The sequence below is a fragment of the Strix aluco genome, chromosome 30 (genome assembly GCF_031877795.1).
Source record: "Strix aluco isolate bStrAlu1 chromosome 30, bStrAlu1.hap1, whole genome shotgun sequence".
In the NCBI taxonomy this organism is placed as follows: domain Eukaryota; kingdom Metazoa; phylum Chordata; class Aves; order Strigiformes; family Strigidae; genus Strix; species Strix aluco.
In genome coordinates, this window is record NC_133960.1 from 179,998 (window position 1) to 199,765 (window position 19,768).

At 67.0% G+C, this 19,768-nt stretch overlaps 1 protein-coding gene and 1 pseudogene across 1 annotated transcript; both read left to right on the forward strand.

The window, feature by feature from the left end:
• The first annotated feature begins 1,186 nt into the window (after positions 1–1,186).
• TAGLN2 (transgelin 2) lies at positions 1,187–4,740 on the forward strand. Its single transcript, XM_074809246.1, has 5 exons — positions 1,187–1,305; positions 3,563–3,759; positions 3,833–4,007; positions 4,091–4,193; positions 4,272–4,740. The coding sequence occupies exons 2-5, from the start codon at positions 3,580–3,582 to the stop codon at positions 4,411–4,413; spliced, it is 600 nt and encodes a 199-aa protein (XP_074665347.1). The 5' UTR covers positions 1,187–1,305; positions 3,563–3,579; the 3' UTR covers positions 4,414–4,740.
• Positions 4,741–5,155: 415 nt separating this feature from the next.
• Positions 5,156–19,609, forward strand: LOC141916548 (uncharacterized; annotated as a pseudogene).
• The last annotated feature ends 159 nt before the right edge of the window (positions 19,610–19,768 follow it).

Consider the following 19,768-nt stretch of genomic DNA (forward strand, 5'->3'; position numbering starts at 1 on the left):
GTCTCCCCTCGCCCACGGGTCACACTGGTTGGCCAGATCACGTGCTAGCCCCTGCCCTGGTCCCCCTTGCGCCTGTGTCACCGAAGCCATGGGAAACCCCCCTGGAAAGCCCCAGGGGACACCCGCAACCTGGGGGGTGGGGGTATGGGGGACAACACGCAACCCACCACGTGGCCCCCATAGGTGCAGGAGGGGCGCGGGAGGGGACAGTTGCACTCCAAGGCCGGCCCCCACCATGACAGTGTCCCTGCAACCAAGCTGCAGCACCCGGTGGCACCTCAGGCTGGCTCTGGAGGGTGGGTGCTGAGCCCCGGACGGATGTTGGGTGCTGAGGGGCGGGTGGGGTTGTGGGGAGGCCGTGGCAGCGGCCCTGCCACCCCTTCCGGAGGCAGGCGGTGGCTTCGGGCCGAGGTTTTGTTTGTTGTTTTGGTTGCGCTGCCCATGGAGACGGGACTTGTGCAAGCGCCATCATCCCTCCCTGTGCTGCCGGAGCCACCGCGGGTGCTGGGGACACCCTGTCCCTGCGGGGCCTGCAGCCCCCCAGCCCATCCCCCTGCCACCGTGTCAGGCCCTGCTGGTCCCCACCACCCCAGCAGGGCTCTGGCCCTGCCGCAGCCCCTTCCACGGGGGTGACTCTGTCTCCTAGTGCCATGGCTGGGCCCTGTCCCCATCACAGCCGTGTCCCCTGCTGCCCCCATGCCACGATCTGTCCCCCCTGTGGTCACCACAGCCCCCGCATCCCCCTGTCGCTACAGCCACCCTGTCCCCACGAAAACCCTCATGTCCTTCAAACACTAAGGCCAGCCTGTCCCTGTCACAGCCACTCTGTCGCTGCCACCTCAGCCACCCTGTCCTCACCTCAGCCACCCTGTCCTCACCTTGGCCACCTTGTCCCCTCCCCAACCGCTCTGTCCTCGGCTCCCACAGCCATCCTGTCCCCACCACAACCCCTGTGTCCCCCTGCCACCACAACCACACTTTACCCACTAAACCCCCGACGTCCCCCACGGCCGCCTTGCGCCCCCCCCCCCAGCCCTTCTGTCATCCTGCCACCACGGCCACCCTGTCCCCCACTGCCACCGACACTTCCCATGCCCCCCCCCCGGCCCGGAGCCCCCTCCCCGCCGGGCGGGGCGGGGCGGGGCTGCCCGGGGCGCGGTGGCGGCCCCGGCCTCGGCCCGGCGGACCCGCCCCGGGAGCGGGCGGTACCGGGCCGCCCCCGGCCGCGCTGACATCAGCCGTGAAAAGGGCGCGGGCGGCGGCATCCGCCACTGCCGCACCGGGACCGCGGGATCGGCGCCGCAGGTAGGGAGGGGCGCGGGCGGCGGGCACCGGGCAGCGCCCGCGGGCACCGGGCGGCAGGTGGAGACGGGCCCCGGGACCGGGCTGGGACCGGGATGGAGATGGGCACCGGGAGGGCACCGGCTGCTCTGCCCTAAAATGGCCGGGGCCGCGCTGCCCCGGGGGACCGGTCCCCCAGGCTGCCCCCCCCGCCCCGCCCCGCCCCGCGGGGGTAACGGCTCCGGACTGGGCCGGGCTCCGCTCCCGCGGAGCCGCCGGGACACGCGGCCGCGCCCGGGAAGCGGGACCCGGGTGCGGCTTCCGGCCCCGCCGCTCCGGGTGCCCCGGGGGCGCGTCCGTCCCGGGGCCGCGGTCCCTCGGCGGCCGCGGTGCCGGGGCTGCGCCTCGCCCGAGCCCCGGTCCCCTCCTCGCTGGCCCCGGGGTGGGCCAGGCTGGGTCCGGTCCCCTCCCCGGTGCCCCACCCCCCGTGGTGCCTGCGGCGTCCCCAGGGTGGCCCTGTCCTCTCTAGGGTCATCCCCCCGCCGACCCTGGGCTGGCTGCGGGGTCCCTAGGGCGGCGGGGTCACAGCCGGGGTCCCCTCCCCGCTGTCCCCGGGGGTCTGTGGGGACCCCAGGGTGGCCGTGCCCTGGATACAGTCCCGTCCCTGCTGCCCCCGGGGTGTCTCAGGGGTCCCCAGGGTGGTCCTGTGCTGGCTGGGATCCCCTCACTGGGGGGTGGTCTATGGGGTCTCCAGGGTGGCTTGGTCCTAGCTGGGCCGGGTATAGTCCCCTCCCTGCCGGCCCTTGGGGATCTGTGGGGTCCCCAGGCTCCGGGGACACTCGGGTGGCTGCATCCTAGCTGGAATCCCCTCCCCGCAGCCCCCGGGGTTGCCTGGAGGGTCCCAGGCTGGCTGTGCTGCCGCTGGCCTGGGCACGGTCCCCTCCCCGCTGCCCCCAGGGCCGCTGTGGGCGCCCCAGGGTGGCCGTGCCCTGGACGGGCTGGGTGCAGCCCCTCCCGCGGGGTCCCCAGCACGGCGGTGGCGCAGCTGGGCTGGGTCCGGCCCTCCCCTCCCGTCTGGGCAAGCCCCAGCTGTGTCGGGAAATCAGCCCTGTCTGCACCAATTTCAGCTCCTCTTTGTTTCCCAACCGGCTTGGCCCCCGGCCGGGCGCTCTCCGTACTCGGCTCCCTCCCTGCGGGGGCTGCCCGCACCCCAGCCCTCGCCCCGGGGAGCCCCACGGCAGCCGACGGCTTCGGGGGGACGCGCGGCTGGCCCGGGGCAGCCTGCGGCCACCGGTGGCTGCGGTGACGAGGGCCCCGCCGCTGCCGCCAGCTTCCCCGGGGCCTTGGGTTTGGTTTTCCTCCTGTCCCAGCGGGCCGGGGTGGGTTGTCCCCTGGCTGCTCCTGTGACAGGAGCCTGAAACCAGGCATGTGACGGGGTCGAGTTCTGTCCCGAGCTGAGCCTGGTCCCCCCAGCCGTGGGCTGGGCTGCCCTCGGCCGGCAGCCGCCACATATCCCCAGCTGGGGCGTGGGCACCGGGGCTGGCACCCCTCGAGGAGCAGCACGTGCCCCCAAACCCCGGGGGTGCGGGAGGTGATGCGTGGCCCGGGCAGCCCTGCGTGCCCCCGCCGTGGTGAACAGAGGGGCCTGGAGCGCCCCAGGGCTCGGAGCACCCGGGCTGCAGGGGCTGGTCTGCGTGCGGCCTCCCTGGGCACAACCCCCATCCTCCAGGACAGGTGCCACCGCTCCCGTGGCACCTCGGCAAGGGCAGTGCCTGGCTACGGGGCCTGCCGTGACCAGCTTCCCTGTCAGGGTGGGGGCCCCGTGGTCCCGGATCTGGCACCGGGCCCGAGCACACGGGTGAAGCTTCGCAAACAAGCTTCGACTGGCAGCGCGCGCCTGCCAAGGCTGTGCCTGCCTGTGGGGCTGAGCCCGGAGAGAGGGATGCTCGGGGCAGGGGTCTGGCCCCAGCACGGAGGGGCTGCAGTGCTGCCCGCCCCTGCCCAGGGCCCTCGGGTGGGCACGGGCCCAGTGCCCGCTCCTGGCCGTCTGGGCAGGAAGCAGGCAGGGCAGGGCAAGAGCCCGGGCAGCGCCTGGCACAGGCGATAAGGTTTCACGCCGGACGTCCAGGCAGGACGGGGCTCTGCCACGCTGCTGAGAAGCGGCTCCTGCGCTGCTGTCACCCGCTGTCCCTGAGGGGCTCCACCACACCGCGGGCACGGGGCCACGTCCGTCCTGTGCCGGGTGCCTCCGGAGCCACTGATGGGGGTCCGATCTCTGCAGACTCCCCTGCCGTCAGCATGGCAAACCGGGGACCGTCGTACGGCCTCAGCCGGGAGGTGCAGCAGAAGATCGACCGGCAGTACGACCCCGAGCTGGAGCAGATCCTGGTGCGGTGGATCCTGGCGCAGTGCGGCGGGGACGTTGCCCAGCCAGCACCCGGCAGGGACGGCTTCCAGCAGTGGCTGAAGGACGGCACCGTGAGTACCCCCAGGGCCGGCCGGGGCGGTGGGCCATGGTGCCGGGCCTGACCCCTGGCTCCCCCCCGGGCAGGTGCTGTGCCGGCTCATCAACAGCCTGCACCCGCGGGGCCAGGGGCCGGTGGCCAAGATCCAGGCGTCCGCCATGGCCTTCAAGCAGATGGAGCAGATCTCGCAGTTCCTGCAGGCGGCCGAGCGCTACGGCATCGCCGCCACTGACATCTTCCAGACCGTCGACCTCTGGGAAGGTGCGTGGCGGGATGGGGCCGGGGCCGGGGTGGGGCCGGAGCCGGGGATGGGGCCGGAGCTGAGCCTGCCTGGGGCCTTGCAGGGAAGAACATGGCGTGTGTGCAGAGGACCCTGATGAACCTGGGCAGCCTGGCCGTGGCCAAGGGCGACGGGCTCTTCGTGGGAGACCCCAACTGGTTCCCCAAGTAGGTGGTGGGTGCTGGGCGGGGGCATTGCTGGGCCGTGGGGTCCCGTGGGGATGCTGATATCTGCCCCGCCCGCAGGAAGTCGCAGGAGAACCGGCGCGTCTTCTCCGAGGACAAGCTGAAGGAGGGCCAGAGCGTCATCGGGCTGCAGATGGGCACCAACCGGGGCGCCTCGCAGGCCGGCATGACGGGCTACGGCATGCCCCGCCAGATCCTCTGAGCGCCCGCGCCGCCCCCCCCCGGCACGGCCCCCCCGGCCCTGCCTGCAAGGGGCCCCCTGGGGCCGGCCCCCAAACTGCCTTAACCCCCCCTCCGCGGACCAGCTGGGTGCCCCGGCCCGGGCGCCCCCCCGCCAGCATCTGCAGGACCAAAGCCCTTTTTTATAATTATTATTTTGTTGGGTGCGGGTGGGGGGGGGGCCCTGCCACGCTGCCCCCACCGCTGCGCCTGCATCCCCCCAGTGCCTTGGGGGCCGCAGTGCCCCCCCAGCCCCGCCGCTGCGCTGGGGGGGCTCCCCCCACCCCAATAAACGGCTCCTCTTCTTCCAGCTCGGGCAGTTGTTGGGGGGGGAGGCCTGGGCTGGAGGGCGGCACCGGGCCCTTGGGAGAGGGGACGCCCCGGGGGTGGTTGGGGGACGCCAGCCCGGGGGTGCACGCCCCCCCCCCCGCCTCGCAGCACAGCATGGCGGCAGCGGCCACGTGGAGGGGCGGGGCCGGGGCAAGGGGGCGGGGCCGTCGCTGCTGACTCCGCGCCGGTCCGGGGGGGTCGGGGCTGGGGGGGGACACGCGGGACGGGGTGGGCTCGTGCACCGGCCCACGCGTGAGCGCCCCCCGTGCCTCCCTGTGCCTCACCGGACTGTGCCCGCCCACTCGCCTCCGCGGCCTGAGCCCCGCCCCCGTCCGCGCGCTCGGGAACGCCCCCGGTTGCCAGGGGACCGGGGGGGTGCGGGGGGTGGCGTTGCCATGGCGACAGTCGGCGGCCGCCGAGCGCAGCGGGATGGTGAGCGCGGCCCGTCCCGGTGCGCCGGGCCCGGTCCCTCCTCCTCGGTTCCCCTGGTTCCTCCACCTCGGTTCCCCCGGTATCCCCTGTCCCTCCTCCCCAGTATCTCCAGTCTCTCCTCCCCGGTCTCTCCGATCCCTCCTCCCCAGTTCCCCCGGTCCCTCCTCCCCGGTATCCCCGGTCCCTCCTCCCCGGTTCCCCCTGCCGCAGCCCGTTCACGGCCGCTCTCCCCCCGCAGCCCTCCAGCGTCCCCGCACCCCGCAGCCGGTGCGGGGGGTCCCGCAGCCCCGCGGTGGACGAGGTGCTGTTCGGGGGGAGCCGGGTAAGGGCGACGGGATCCCGGGAGGCACCGGGCAGGGCCACGGGGGGGGGTGTGTCGGGGTATCAGGGAGGCCACCAGAGCAGGGGCTGCCTCTGTCCTCCCTGTCTGCTGTATGCTCCCACTTTTCACAGGGTAATTAGTTAATTAGCGAGACGAAGGAGACTCAGGAGGTGAGAGCCCAGGTAAAGGAGAGGAGGCGGTGTCAGGGGGTCTCTGGGTTAGCGGTTATTTCGTGCGGGATATACGCGAGTCCTCAGGCCAGGGGCTGGAAGCTTCCAGAGCAGCTCATTACCAACATATTTAGACTTTCATCAGGGAGCTACGAAATCAGTCCCCTTGGAGACGAGGCAAAATTGCAGCAGGTCTCCGACCTCCTGGCCGGATGCCCTGGCCACTGAGAGGAGATAAACAGAGCAACAGCTCCTTCCTCTCCAGTCGCGTAAGGAACGGGCTCGCTTCCTCCGTGCTTGTCCCTCGGCCATCCCCGGCTCCCGCAGGAGGGCCCGGGCAGAGCTGCAGCTGCTGAGGTGGGCGACGGCATTTTCCAGGGTGATGTTCTGGACGTCCTTCCCGCGCTGCTGCTTCCCCTCCTTTGACGCTCCCAGGGGCTCTCCCTGTGGCAGGTCGGGTTCGTGGCAGCAGCCGTCGGCTCTCCCCACCCTCTGTGTCGCCTCCGACAGAGATCAGGGTACAAGGGCCAGGCCGGACACCGCTGCAGTTCGGCCCGTCTCGCGCTCGCCGTCTCCGCCGGGGCCGCGGCGGGCGGGCGGCTGCCGTGAGGGGACCGCACTGTGCTCGGGGCACTCGTCCCTCCGGGGGGGTGGGGTTGCAGCCACCGTTTCCTCTCCCGGGTTTTATCACTTGAAACAAATCTGTCCAAAGAGACTTGCCAAAACCCTTTGGCTTTTCAGAGACAAGGAAGGAAGCGTGTAATGAAGATTACCTCCGCTCCCAACTGGAGGCTCTGCGGATGGTTTGCCTCGTGGGGCAGGAGGTTGGGAGCGCTGCCGGGTCCGTGTGCCTGTGAGCCGAGGAGCCCCGGGCAGGTGTATGGTCTGTTATCTCGGAGGCCTTCAAGGCAGTTAGATAAAAATGTCGTAACGCTCATACGGGTGTTAATTGAATTCCCTGTGATTAATCCAGGTCTAGTCCAAGGAGTTCTCCTGGCGTTTGGGGCAACACGCAGGCTGGCTGCAATGAATAGCACTGTTATCTCTGTTTGCACGGGTGTTTCAGTGCCAAACCCTTTAATTCAACAGCTCGTGCTTGGGGCCTGCAGTGACTGGGAAGCTGCTCCCCTATCTGCCGTGCTGGGCTGCGGGAAAGCCCGTGGTTCGGGGCCATCAGACCCGTAAAATGGGAATATTGCCGGCAGCAGTTTCCCAGGGAACCGCTCAGCGCGCAGCTGGCTGCAGGATTTGTTCCAGCAGTCACTTAGAACTTTAAAGCTGAACTAGTAAACGGAAGTCCAAGGGAAACCGCACATCTGTGTGTACCTTAGTGTCTCCGTGCCACGGGGTGACGCTTCACTAGGTGGCAGTCTCGGCTCGAGCACAGGGACTGGCACCAGTCCAGGCTGTACTGGGAGGACTGGTTTCTGCCCAGTGCTGTATGCCGGTCGATTGCCCACACGGCCAGACCTTGAGCTGCCCCCGCTTCCCCCTCCCCGGGCCCCCCTGCCAGTTCCCAGGGAGTTTGGGTCGGTCTGGGTTGGTTTCACCCAGTTTTTCCCAAGGCCGTGGGGCTCAGGACAGAGGCGCTGGTGGCCACAGTGAGGAGCGGGGCAGGGGGCAGCTGCCATCAGCTCCAGGTAGCCAAGGGGATGCTCGAGCTTGAGTGAGGTCTTGCCCTGAGCAAGCAGCTGTCAGCTCATCCTTCAGATCTGGGCGAGAGACTGATGCCCAGATTTTTATAGTAAAACCAGTGCTGTGGGGGTGTTTTTGGTTCTCCCCGTGTCCTCATCAGGCCTTTGGAACTGGGGCTGCTGAGACAAGAAACCCTTCCTGTGCCCAGATGTCAGTAGCCTTGGTGGTGCGAGAGGGTGTTTGTCAGAGCTCAGGAGAACTGTGGCCTCGTGCCCAGAGCACCTCCGTGCCCAGGAGCTGGGGGCAGAGCTGGGCACAGGCCAGTGACAGTAAAACCCAAGTAAACGCTGTCCTTTCTTGCAGAGCCTGCAGCAGTCGAGCCCCGACAGCCCCATCGTGATCCTTCGGGATGTGCAGACTGTCCCGAAAGCGTCGCCCACTGGCAGGCGCAAGCCCGAGACCACCCGTCTCATCACCAAGGACTCCATCCGTGACCTCATGTGAGTCTGTGCCCGAGTGGCAGCTCTGAGGAGCTCCCGGGGCCCTGCGTGTCTGTCACAGCACTGTCGTGGTGCGCAGAGCTCGTCCCGCGTTGGCCGGGAGATCTCGGGGAGGAGGGACGGGCAGCAGCGCTCCGGTGGCTTGGGCGGCAGCACAGCCGGCAGGCGCTGAGCACCGAGCGTTTACAGAGGCACTGAATCATTGTCAAAACCAGTAAAAAGCAACATAAAACCTTCTCAATAGCCAGAAAAGCTCCTTCTGGGCTGAACAGCCCTGCAGGGTGGCACCTGCCCCCTGTCACGTATCAAACGCTGCCTCCCGTGCCCCAGTACCCGAACGCCCCGTCTGAGGAGCGTCACCTGCAGCCCCTGCGCACCAGCAGCTCCGCATTTCTCTACAGGGACGTTTTATAAGCAAGGCTGAACTGTAAGAACCCTGGCCCTAATTACTACACCTCGTTAAAAGCCTGCAGCACATAGACAAGAATAGGGCCATTATCCTGGCCAGCTCCAATTTAACCTAATTTTGACCTGCCTAAATTTTCCTTGTAGTTGTTCTGTGCAAGGTTCATCTTTGCTTCCTGTTTTGAACCTCCGTGTAATGCTCTTACACCCCATAAAACGTGACACCCGCCCTGCAGGTGGTTTGGGTTTGGGTTTTGTGGAGAGTGAAATGGTGCAGAGGCACCGGCTCAGGCTTTCGAGGCTGGTTCAGGCTTTGAGCTTGGTACCTGGCTTCCTGCGCTGACATCCGTGTTTGACCCTTCTGCTGAAGCTGAGGGCCAATTTCCAGATGTGTCGCACGGCCACAGCTCCAGCTGAAGCTAATAGAAACTGTTTGTGCTGGTTTTAGTTCCTGAAAATCAGGCCCTAGACATCCCAGGCTGGTCACCCAAACACTGGGACGACTGAAGCAGCGGCCACTGTATCATTAAATTTATTAGTGCCGTTGTGACCATTAGCCATTCTTTAAAGCGTCCTGGAATCCGATGCTGTGATGCAGCTCTCCAACGATCATTATGCAGGTATCTGTTCATATTCACAAGGGTGGATGAAAGGTGACACACAATAATAATGAGTAAATTCTTAGTCCTGAACATCTTCAAAGTGCTCTATGCATTTGGTTAATACACGCTCCTACACCACACGCGTCACCATGGTATCTGAGTAATACAAAGAGTAATTAACTCCTTACAACTCCCCTGGAAAACAGCCCCGTATTATTATCCACATTTTTACAAGTGGGGAAATGGGGGCACCAAGAGCTTCAGTGATTTCCTCTAAACCACAGCGTGAGTCACGGGCAGAGTTCGTGGCACAGCAGTGTCCTGCAGCGCCGGGGTGACGGCCGGAGGGACCTGGCAAGTGCCCGTGTTTGGGCAGCGCAGCGCTTCCTCCTCTTGCACTGGGCAGATTCTGGGGGCAGCAGAGCTGGAGCTGAGCCGTGCTGGGCAGATCCGGGGCCTGAGCAGTCTGAGTGTCATTAAACAGAGCGAAAAGGCAGCTTCTGCTCCCCAAAATCTGTCTGCAGGGTTTTGATCTGGCATGCAGGAGGAGCGACAGCCAGTCTGGGGGCAGGGATGAGCAGTGTGTCCGGCTGGAGAAGGGGTGAGGGCAGTGGTCAAAATTTTCCCAAATGAGAGCTGGGAACGTCAAGTTGGACTGAAATACTTTCAGCATTTTTTTCATTGGGGCTGACTAGGCCCATGCTGAATGTTTTGGGGTTTTCCTGGGAGCCCCTGGCCACCCCGACGCGTATCCTGTCCCGGTGCATCACAGCGTGGTGCCACTTTCCCTCCACTTTCTCTTTCTCCCTCCCCCTGACCAGGAGAGTCGGGTCCCCACAGCTCAGGCGCTTCCTGCATTGCTCGGGGGTGACGCCTGGTCCTGGAGCCGCGCAGCCGCCCCCAGCATGGGCAGCCCAGGCAGGGAGGTCAGCGGGGCAGGGGACGGAGGGAGCTGTCGGAGACTCCGTGCCGCTGACTCTCTCTCCCTGTGCCCCGCACCACCAGCATCCCTGCGGAGAGCCCAGCAGCATCCCTCGTTATCGGCCGGAAGGATTTCCAGCGCATTAAAGAAGCAGCTCGAGTCCTGACCAAGGAGGAGCGAGAGGCCAAGCTGGCAGCCCTCAGAGTGGAGAAGGAAGCCGTTCTCGTAGGCATTTCCCCCCTGCCCCCCTTTCCCCTGCTTGCTGACAGGTCTCGGGCTGCAGCTGGAGGTGGATGCACCCAGTTAGACACCAGCTGAGCTCTGCTCAGGGGCCACCACCTTCACCCCTCCTTCACCCACGTTTTGGTGCGCCCGTCGCTGCCGGGACAGTGTGCAGGGGCACAGTACAGCTCTGAGTCTCGGGTCAGCTCTGAGCCCCAGCCGGGGGGGCTGTGCAGGGTCCCTGGGCTTGCCCAGTCCATGGGTGGGGAAGGGATCCCACACTGGCTGCTCCCCCAGCCCACAGTGACCCTGTTACCCTGCAAAGGGAGAGGGGTGTCTTAGCAGGGGTGTAGGAAGGGGCTGCCCAGCCCCTGTACCCGGGCAGGAGGAGCCTGCGGTGCCCCTCGGCTCTGTGCCGGGGACGCGGAGTGCAGCACGTGCCCCGCGTGAGTCCGGCTGCCCAGTCGCCCCCTTGGGCGGGCTCAGCTTTGCAGGGCTGCCCCGGGAGGGCATCAGGCTTTCGGCAGCCCTGCCCGTCCCCTCAGGAGGCGGTGAGCGAGCGCAAGAGCGCGAAGCAGAAGGCCATGCTGCAGCAGCAGACGGGGAAGCTGAGCGAGCTGGAGGAGGAGGCGCAGGAGCGGGCCCGGCACCTGCTGCAACGGGCGAGCAGGATGCGCATGGAGCAGGAGGACGAGATCAGGGAGTTCAGCGAGGTAGGGCCAGGGGCTCCCCGGCACCACCTGGCACCCCAGGGCCTCCTGCCAGCGCCCAGCCCTGCCTGGGCTGCCTGCTCGGACGGGCTGCTGAGAGCCCCCGTGAGCTTCACCGAGCTGCTCTAGACTAAACCCTGCTCTACTGGCTGCTGCCAGGGTCTTCCTCCCCTTCTCCTCTTCCTCGTCTGTGTGTCTGTCCCTGCTGCCACTGCCAAGTCTGGCTTGGAGACCAGGAGCCCTGTTGTCCCCACAGCTGATCCTCGGTGCCAAGTGCCACATGATCCGCGACGCACAGATCCTCGAGAAGCAGCTCATCGCGAGGGAGCTGGAGGAAGAAGAGAAGCGCCTGGCCAGGATGATGGAGATGGAGAGGAAAAGGGCCGACAAGGTGCAGGAGGAGCTGGAGCACAGGAGGAAGCAGGAGCTGATCAGGTTTGCTGAAGGGTCCCTCGTCGTGCAGAGGCATCTGCCCTCATCCCAGGCCTTGTGCCGGAGCTGGGGTGGCCACTCCCACCACCACACAGCCCCCGTCTGCAGCGGCACGAGGCAGCGGACACCACTGATGTCCGTGCCGGCGTTTCTGCTTCTGGGAGCAGGACGGAGCCGGAGCGAACCCTTCCGCTCTCTTCTTTCCAGAGGGAGGCAGGAGCTGGTGAAGCAGATAGAGCAGAATGCGGAGGAGCGGGCTCTGAGAGCCGAGCAACGGGACCAGGAGGCGCAGGAGGTGCGGGAGTACCTGGAGCAGCTGAAGATGGAGGACATGAAGGTGCGACCAGTGACCCGCTGGGGAGTGGGGGGGGCTGGAGTCAGATTTTCGCCTTCTTGGAAGGGTGACCCAGTGCTGGATAAGTCAGACTTGATGTGTGGAGACAACAGCTGGAGAATTAAAGCTCTGGTCTCTTGGGGAAGTTGAGGCATCCTCAGAAAATGACCCAAGCTGCTGAGCCCTCCCTCGTGCCGGGTGTGCTGCTGGGCCCCCGGGAAGGCGTGCGGGGAGAGCGGAGGGAGCGCTTTGTGCTGCGGCACTTGTCCTGTCACCCTGGGACCCTCTGCACTGCTTTCAGGACTTGGAGCGGAGACAGGAGCAACAGAAGAGAATCCAGGCTGAGATTAAACGCATCAACGATGAGAACCAGAGGCGCAAGGAGGAGCAGCGGGAGCAGGAGAGGATGGCAGATGAGCGGGTGCTCGAGTACCAGAGGCAGAAAATGGTAACGGCTGAGTGAGTGCGGCACTGGCAGGGGTTTAGCAGGCAGCAGAGGTTTAGCAGGCAGCAGAGGTGCTGCCGGGAGCTGTCACGAGGCTCCATCCCATGCAGGAGCGTGAGGCTGAGTTCGAAGCTGAGCAGGAGAGAATCCGCTGGGAGAAGGAGAAGGAGACGGCGCGCTTGAGGGCCATGCAAGAGAGAGCCCAGGACCTCCAGGCAGAGCAGGTGAGCGGCTTGCTGACACGCCATCTTCTCCTGCGCTGGCTCGCTCGCCACCTTCCTCATCACCACCCCAGCGAGGCGGGATGTGGTGGGTCCATGGGGCTTTGCAGGCCTGGACCAGCCCCTGGAGCCATGATGTCCTGGAGCAGTGCTGGCCACGGCGCTGGAAGAGGCAAAACCACGGTCAAGTGCTTCCATACCCCCACAGGGGGGGTGCTGCCATGACCCCCCAGCGTCACCGCTCTGCCCCTTCGGCAGGACGCGCTGAGGGCCAAGCGCAGCCAGGAGGCTGCCGAGCGAGAGTGGCGGCGCAAGGAGAAGGAGGCGGCACTGAAGAAGGCCGAGATGGAGCAGGTGCTGAAGCGGAGCCACCTGGAGCAGGTTGCTCAGCGGGAGCACAGCATGGCCGTGCAGGTGCAGCAGGACCGCCACGAGTTCGAGAGGATGCTCAGGTGAGAGGGACGGCGCTAGGAGCTCGCTGGCGAGACGGCCAGGCCCTGCCGTGCGGAGCGGGGCCGAGGGGCGGGTGACGCGGTGGTGGGGGTCCACTGGAGCGCGTCTTTCACCTGCCCCGAGCTGTCCCGCAGGGCTCAGCAGGAGCAGATGGAGAAGGAGGCGGCGGAGGAAGCGCGGAGGGCAGGTCTGCAGCTCACCCACGCTCATGACATCCGGCGCCAGATGCGGGAGCGTCAGCAGCAGCTGGCGCAGGAGCGGGCGGCCGCCTTTGAGGAATGCCAGCGGCTGGAGGAGGAGGCCCGCCAGCGCAGCCAGCGCATCGCCCAGCTCAAGCAGCAGAAGATGCAGGAGCTCAGGTGTTATGTGCTGCCAGCGGCCGCTTACTTCCCTGGTTCCCTGCATGTCCCTGAGTCCCTCCTGGCTTCCCTCCATCTCCTGACCCCTGGGACATCTCACAGCTTCTGCTCCGGGGCCACAGTCCTAAAGCTCGGCTCCAGTGTAGCACAGGGGGCCTGATGATTTCTTTCCTCTGCAGAGCCTCCGGCATCCCCGAGAAGTACTGCGCCCAGGTGGAGCGGAGGGCCTGGAGCCGCACACGTGCAGCCCCAGGCCAGGCTCAGCCCCGCGAGGAGCAGGGCTCCGGTTCCCCTCTGACTTAGGGGGTTCTGTTTTCTTAGGCTGAGTTTCCTATGAACAGAGTGTTTATGGAGCAGACAGTGTCCTTCATCCTTCTCTTGCTTCAGGTTTGTGGGCCAGAATCTGCCCTTGGGGCTGGAGTAGCCCAGAGGCTCCCAGGACAGAGGTTGCCCCTTGCCTGTTTCCCCACATGCACTCGCTGTCCTCGGGGGTCGAGGAGCATCCCCAGGCCCTCAGCACAGCTCAGAGTGTGGGCGTTCCCAGCTCACGCAGGGTCCCCATGAGCCAGGCAGGCTCTTCTCCACACACAGCCCTGGCAGTGCCACCTTCTCACTGAGGTGTCACCTCCAGGCCCTGCGGCAGCCGCCTTCGTCAGGGGCAAAGCAAAGAGACCGGAGCATGATGCAAACATTTAAAATCCTTTTGGATAGGGACTGGCAGCTTCAGAGGGCTGGGATCCTGTAGGAGTGGCTCTGATTAATTGTCAGAGCAGCTGGAAAATAAGGAGAGCTGGCAAAGACGAGACTGCCCAGGGCAGGAGGACAGCTCGGAGGACTCTGCTGTGAGCCCTGGGCCTCCTCCAGGCTGGGTAGAGAGGGAGGACAAAGCGCTGTCATCTCTTGTTACTCCTTCCCTGTCTCTCCTCCAGCTGCTGCCTGTCCCCAGGGCGTGACAGAGCCGGGCTCTTGCCATCCCTGTTGGGGCAGGGGCTGGAACACCTCGCTGGCTCTGCAGGGCATCTGCCACCTCAGACCTGACCCCAAGCAAGCCCCCGCGGCTACCGAGCTCTCGGGGACCCCCGGGGCCTTGGCACCGGTGCCCGACCCACAAAGATCTGCGGGGCTCGGTGCCGGGCTCGCCGGCCCATCCCCAGTCCCCAGCACCCACAGGCCGGCCGTGTCACTCTTGGTCACCACCTCGGCCAGGCGGTCACAGCCTTGTTCTAGGCCAGGCTCAGCCCAGAGGGTTTCAAAGCCACCGCACCGAGGGGCTGTGACCACCGGCGGGCAACCAGCCGGGGTGGGGCGGCTTCTCCACCCTTCCTGGGCGAGGGAGCGGGGCTCCCGGTGCTGAGGAATGCAGGAGTCACCGGGCCGGGGAGCCAGCGCCGGGCCAGCGAGGAGCCCTGAGCTGCGGTGAGCCACGGCCCGTCACGGCGGGAACGGCCCCGCCACGAGGGAACGGCCCCCACCACGAGGGAACGGCCCCGGCAGGTGCCACCCGCCCCTCGCTGCATGGGGCTGCCCCGGGGCCAGGCCACGCACGGGGGCCCCCAAATCACAGACGCGGCAACGCACGTGCTGGGCTCGGCCCCAATTCCCAGCACGGCGCCGGTAAGGGTTAACCGGCAGCGGTGAGCTCAGCTTGGGGCCAGTAAATGGAGCAGCTCTTGGCCCCGGGGAGTGTTTGGGGCCGGCTGGGCGGTGCTGCTGAGCCGGCTGGGGCACTCGCTGTGGAAAGTACCAGCACGGCCGGGCTGTGCCGCGGGCGCTGGGAGCCGGACGCAGGGCCTGAGCCTGGCCCAGAGCACCAGGACAGCCCAGCGCGGGGGCTCAGACCCTCCAGGGACAGGGACAGTGACAGCGCCCGTGGCCGGGGCTCCCCACAGGGCTGAGCGGCCCCACTGCGGCCCCTGGCACCCGCTGCAGAGCATCCCTGTCCCCAGTTCCTCCAGTGTGGAGCATCCCTGTCCCAGTTCCCCCAGTGCGGAGCATCCCTGTCCCAGCTCCTCCAGTGCAGAGCATCCCTGTCCCCAGTTCCTTCATCCAGTGCGGAGCATCCCTGTCCCAGTTCCCCCAGTATGGAGCATCCCTGTCCCCAGTTCCCCCAGTATGGAGCATCCCTGTCCCAGCTCCTCCAGTGTGGAGCATCCCTGTCCCCAGTTCCCCCAGTATGGAGCATCCCTGTCCCAGCTCCTCCAGTGTGGAGCATCCCTGTCCCCAGTTCCCCCAGTGTGGAGCATCCCTGTTCCCAGTTCCCCCAGTATGGAGCATCCCTGTCCCCAGTTCCACCAGTACAGCGCATCCCTGTCCCCAGTTCCCCCAGTACGGAGCATCCCTGTCCCCAGTTCCTCCATCCAGTGCAGAGCATCCCTGTCCCCAGTTCCCCCAGTACGGAGCATCCCTGTCCCCAGTTCCTCCATCAGTGTGGAGCATCCCTGTCCCCAGTTCCCCCAGTGCAGAGCATCCCTGTCCCCAGCTCCTGCCCTCAGATCCCAGCAGGTCTCAGCCCCTCTCCCTCCCCTCCAGCTGCCCCAGCCTCCTCCAGCTCATCCCCTCCCCTGTGCAGAGCGTGGCCTGTCCCAGCTGCTGCCCTGCCTCAGCGTCCCGCCACGGCCTGGCGCTCCAGCCGGGTCTCTGTGCTGGAGCCACCAGTGCCACCAGCACCAGCATGGGCTTGGTGGGTGCCATGGGCCCCACACGGCTGCAGCATCCCTGTGCCCGCTCGCCGAGGGGGCAGGACCGGAGGAGGGATCTGCAGGAGCTTAAGCCCATGGTCAAACCACACCTTTAAGCTCTTTCAATTGCCCTGAGTCCTGCCCCAAGACCAAAATCCTTTCGGGACCTGCATGCGGCCAAGCTGGCACTTCGGTGCGGCCGCAGTGCTCGGCCACGCTTGGGTCCTGCAGGGTCCCGGGCAGCCTCTTCCCACCAGCCACACTCATCCCACCAGTGCCCACAGTGGGGTTCCAGCCACTGGCCACCACAGGGCCCGTGGTCGCCCCGATCCCTGCTCCGCCGCTCCGGCTGCCCCAGGCTGGGCCTGTGCCCCCTGCCCGCACTGCCTGCGGTGGCCCCCTGCCGGGTCCACCTGGATGGGAGCCCACGCCATGGCGATGCTTAATTACCGGGTAGGGAGTGGAGCAGGGCGGCATCGCTCACGCACAGCTTGGAGCCACTCAGTCATCCCAAAGGCATCCGCCCCACAGGGAGGAGCGCCCCGGCCCAGCATGTAAAAGCAGCCCCGCACGGCCGGCTGCCCTGTCGCCTCGGAGCCTCCTCCGCTCCCGCTCCTCCTCAGCACCCGGCACGGCTGCAGCGTCATGGCAGGGCACGGCGCCAGCCTGCTCCTGCTCCTGGGTCTCATGCCAGGTAGGCGCTGACGGATCCCTGCACTTGGACCCTCTCCTGCAGCGATGCCGCCGAGGATGGAGGGGTCCCTGCCCAGCCACGGGGCACCCCAGGGTGCGGACGCACCCCATGGTCAGCAGAGCACCTGCAGCCAGGGCCGCTCCTGCCCCGACACCCGTCTGTGTTGGCCAGAGTTGGGTGACACTGAGCCCACCATGTCCCTTTGTCCCCAGCGCAGCTTCACAGGACCCGGAGGGTGCCAGCCCTGAGGGGTGCTTAACCCCACCAGGGCACCCAGCCCCTGCAGTGCCTGACCCCCACTGATGGGTCCCCGTGGGTTGGGTGCTGCAGACGTGGGGACGTTGGGGCGCAGGTCTGGGGTGTTCCCCCGCCGGTGCGACAGGTGCTGTTCTCTCCCCAGCTCTCCTCCTGGCCGTCAGGATCAACGGCAAGGGCCGGGAGGTGCTGTACCTGGCCAAGGGTGACTCGGTGAAGCTGGGCTGCCCCTACGTCCTCGAGCCTGAAGACAACGGTCCCCAGGGCGTGGGCATCGAGTGGATCCAGATCACACCTGAGCGGCCCGGCCCAGAGAACGTGGTGAGTGTCACCCAGAAGCCGCTGTCCCACCATGCAGGCAGGGCAGGCAGTGCAGGCAGGGCTGGGATGGACCAGACGGAGCCCAGCCGAGCAGGCAGGGCCAGACAGGACAGACAAGGTCTGGCAGGGCAGGGAAGGACCAGGCAGGGCTTGGAAGGTCCAGACAAAGCCCAGCAGAGCAGGCAGGACAGGCAAGGTCTGGCATGGCAGGGGAAGGTGCAGGTAGGGCAGGCAGAGACAGGCAGGGTCTGAGAGTGCTGGGCTGGAAAGGACCAGGCAGGGCAGGCATGGGCAGGCAGAGCCGGGCGGGCACTGGGCAGCACATTTCCCTCCCCAGCAGGCAGCCCCGGGTCCCCCAGCCCGGACCAGCCCTGCCCACTCTCTCCACTGTCTCCCCCAGTTCCTGTCCTACCAAGACCACCACGTCAACTACGGCAGCGGCTCGGGGCTGCAGGACCGGGTCGCCTTCGTGCAGAACGACCCCAGCCAGTACGACGCCTCCATCCGCCTGGCTGACCTGCAGGTCTCCGACACTGGCACCTACCAGTGCCGGGTGAAGAAAAACACTGTGGCCGTGCACGAGGTCATCGTCACTGTGCAAGGTGAGCCCCCCCCCCTCCCGTGCCCCCCTCCCGGGTGGCCCCCAGTGGCTCTGGTGGTGACACTGTCCCTCTCCCTGCAGAGAAGCCAGCTATCCCACAGTGCTGGACCGAGGGGGAGCTGATAGTGGGGAGCAGCATCCTGCTGCGGTGCTACAGCCGGGGAGGTGCCTCCCCCCTCTCCTACCAGTGGGCTAAGCTGGCCGACGGCTACGGCGGGGGACATCTGCCCTCCGGCACCATCCAAGGTGGGTGCTGGCACCCCAGGGGCTCTGCGGGGCGCGGGGGATGCTGATGGGCGGGGCGTCCCCGTCTGTGAGGGCCCCCGCGGGGTGTCTGGGTGCAGCTACGTTCACGTGTGCTCTTGCCCGCGTGCGCCCACGTCCCTGCGCACCCCAGGCGGGTGCTGGCAGCGCTGCGGCCCTGGGGCTGACGGGGTGTCTCTCCCCGCTGCAGGACGTGGCCCGGGCGACCTGATAATCCGTAGCCTGTCGGAGGTGCACACCGGCATCTACCAGTGCCGCGTCACCAACCGCGTGGGCTACTCCGTGTGCCAGCTCAACCTCAACCTTGCGACAAGTAAGTGCCACCGTGGGGGGGGGGGGGGCGCGGCGCGGGCAGGGTGCTGCCGGGGGCTGGCTCTGCGTGCCAGGGTGCCACCGGGGGCACAGTGACCAGTGGGCAGCCGGCGGGGAGGCCGGCGGTGACAGGATGTGCTCCCGCGGCAGGAGGAAGGCAGGCGGGCATCATCGTGGGCTCCATCCTGGGCTCCCTCCTGCTCCTCAGCCTGCTCGGGCTCCTCATCTGGGCGCTGATCTGCCGCTACCGCCGGAAGGAGTGCCAGCGGACCTGCAGCGACTGCAGGTGAGGGGCACAGGGCGGGCACGGGGCCAGCAGCACCGGCAAGAACCACTGGGCACTGACAGGCATCACTGGGCATTACTGGGGACTGATGGCACCGTGGGTCCCCTGTGGGTACCCCCAGACTATGACAGGGACTAACAGGCACCGATGGGTGGCACTGGGTGCTGCCAGGTATCTCTGGGAACTGCCCGGTGCCAGCGGACCCCAGTGAGCACTGGTGGGTGCTGGTGAGCGCCACCAGGCAGCGATAGTGGCAGTGACAGGACCAGTGGGGTGCCACCGGGCGCCACCAGGCACCGCCAAGCACTGACGGGTGCCGTGGGGGCTCCCCTCTGCCCGCAGGAGCAGCACAGGCGGCACCATGACCCGCGCCTGCAACGTCTGTGCCCACAGCTACTCGCCCCACGGCATCAGCTACATGCAGTGCCAGCACGGCGACGGCGACGAGCGGGCAGCCGCCCTCATCTGCAACGAGGGCATCCGGCACCAGGTCGCCTGCCCGGCGCTGTAACCCCCTGCCGGCCCCGCGCCCACCCCCGATCCGGCTCCGCGGGGGGAGCGGCTGCGAGCCCCGAGCCGGCAGCACCGCCGGGACCCGGCGCCACGCGGCGCAGGGCTGCGCTGCCGGGGCTCGCCGCGCAAATTGAAGTCAGGAATCCAGCTCCCTCCTCATCCCGAAACAGCCCCGGCCTCCAGCAAACTTCGTTTGGGTTCATCAGTCTGTTTGGTTGGTTTTCTTTTTTTTGGCCACTTTTTTGTATGTGCCCCCAGCCCCAGCCCCGCCCCCGGGGGCATCCCTCGCTCCTGCAGCGATATTTATTTCTCTCCGGCCCGTCCCCGCGGCGCCGAGCAGGGACGCAGCAGCCCCGACTCGCCCAAACTGGCTGCCCGGTAGCCTCCCGCCTCCGGCCCGGCGCCACCAGCGCCTCCGCATTGGCTTTAGCAATTGGGTGTTATTCGAGACGAGACGCCATTGGCACCAGGATTTGCAGTTTGGAACAAGAAAAAAAGAAAAGAAATAAACTAAAGTGAATTCAGCACTGTCCTGTAGTGTCTCGCCCCTCTCCGGCCGGGCAGCGCGGCGAGGCGGCGGCTGCGGGAGCGGTGGCGGGAGGCCCGTCCTGGGACGGTCCCGTAACGCCGCGGCAGTGTCGGGGCTCCTGGCAGCGCCCAGCAGCTGACACCCCCCGGCACCCATGGGTGCTTCCTGGGTGCACTGCCACGCGGCTGCGGGTCCCCGCGTGTGCCGGGCCGGCAGAGGACAGGGGGACACAGCCCCCGACCCCCCCACGACGGGAGGGAGATCCTCGAACGGGGCGCGAGGGCAGCGGGGAAGGGCGAAGGGACCCGGCCCGGGCTGCCTCGACCCTGTCCCTGCCCCTGCCCCTGCCCCTGCCCCTGCCCCTGCCCCCGACCCTGACCCCGACCCCGCG

Coding starts and splice junctions, on each gene's coding strand:
- TAGLN2 (XM_074809246.1), top strand. CDS start 3,580: ATGGCAAACCGGGGACCGTCGTACGGCCTCAGCCGGGAGGTGCAGCAG. Junction 3,760..3,832: donor AGTGGCTGAAGGACGGCACC/GTGAGTACCCCC, acceptor CCCCCCGGGCAG/GTGCTGTGCCGGCTCATCAA. Junction 4,008..4,090: donor GACCGTCGACCTCTGGGAAG/GTGCGTGGCGGG, acceptor GGGGCCTTGCAG/GGAAGAACATGGCGTGTGTG.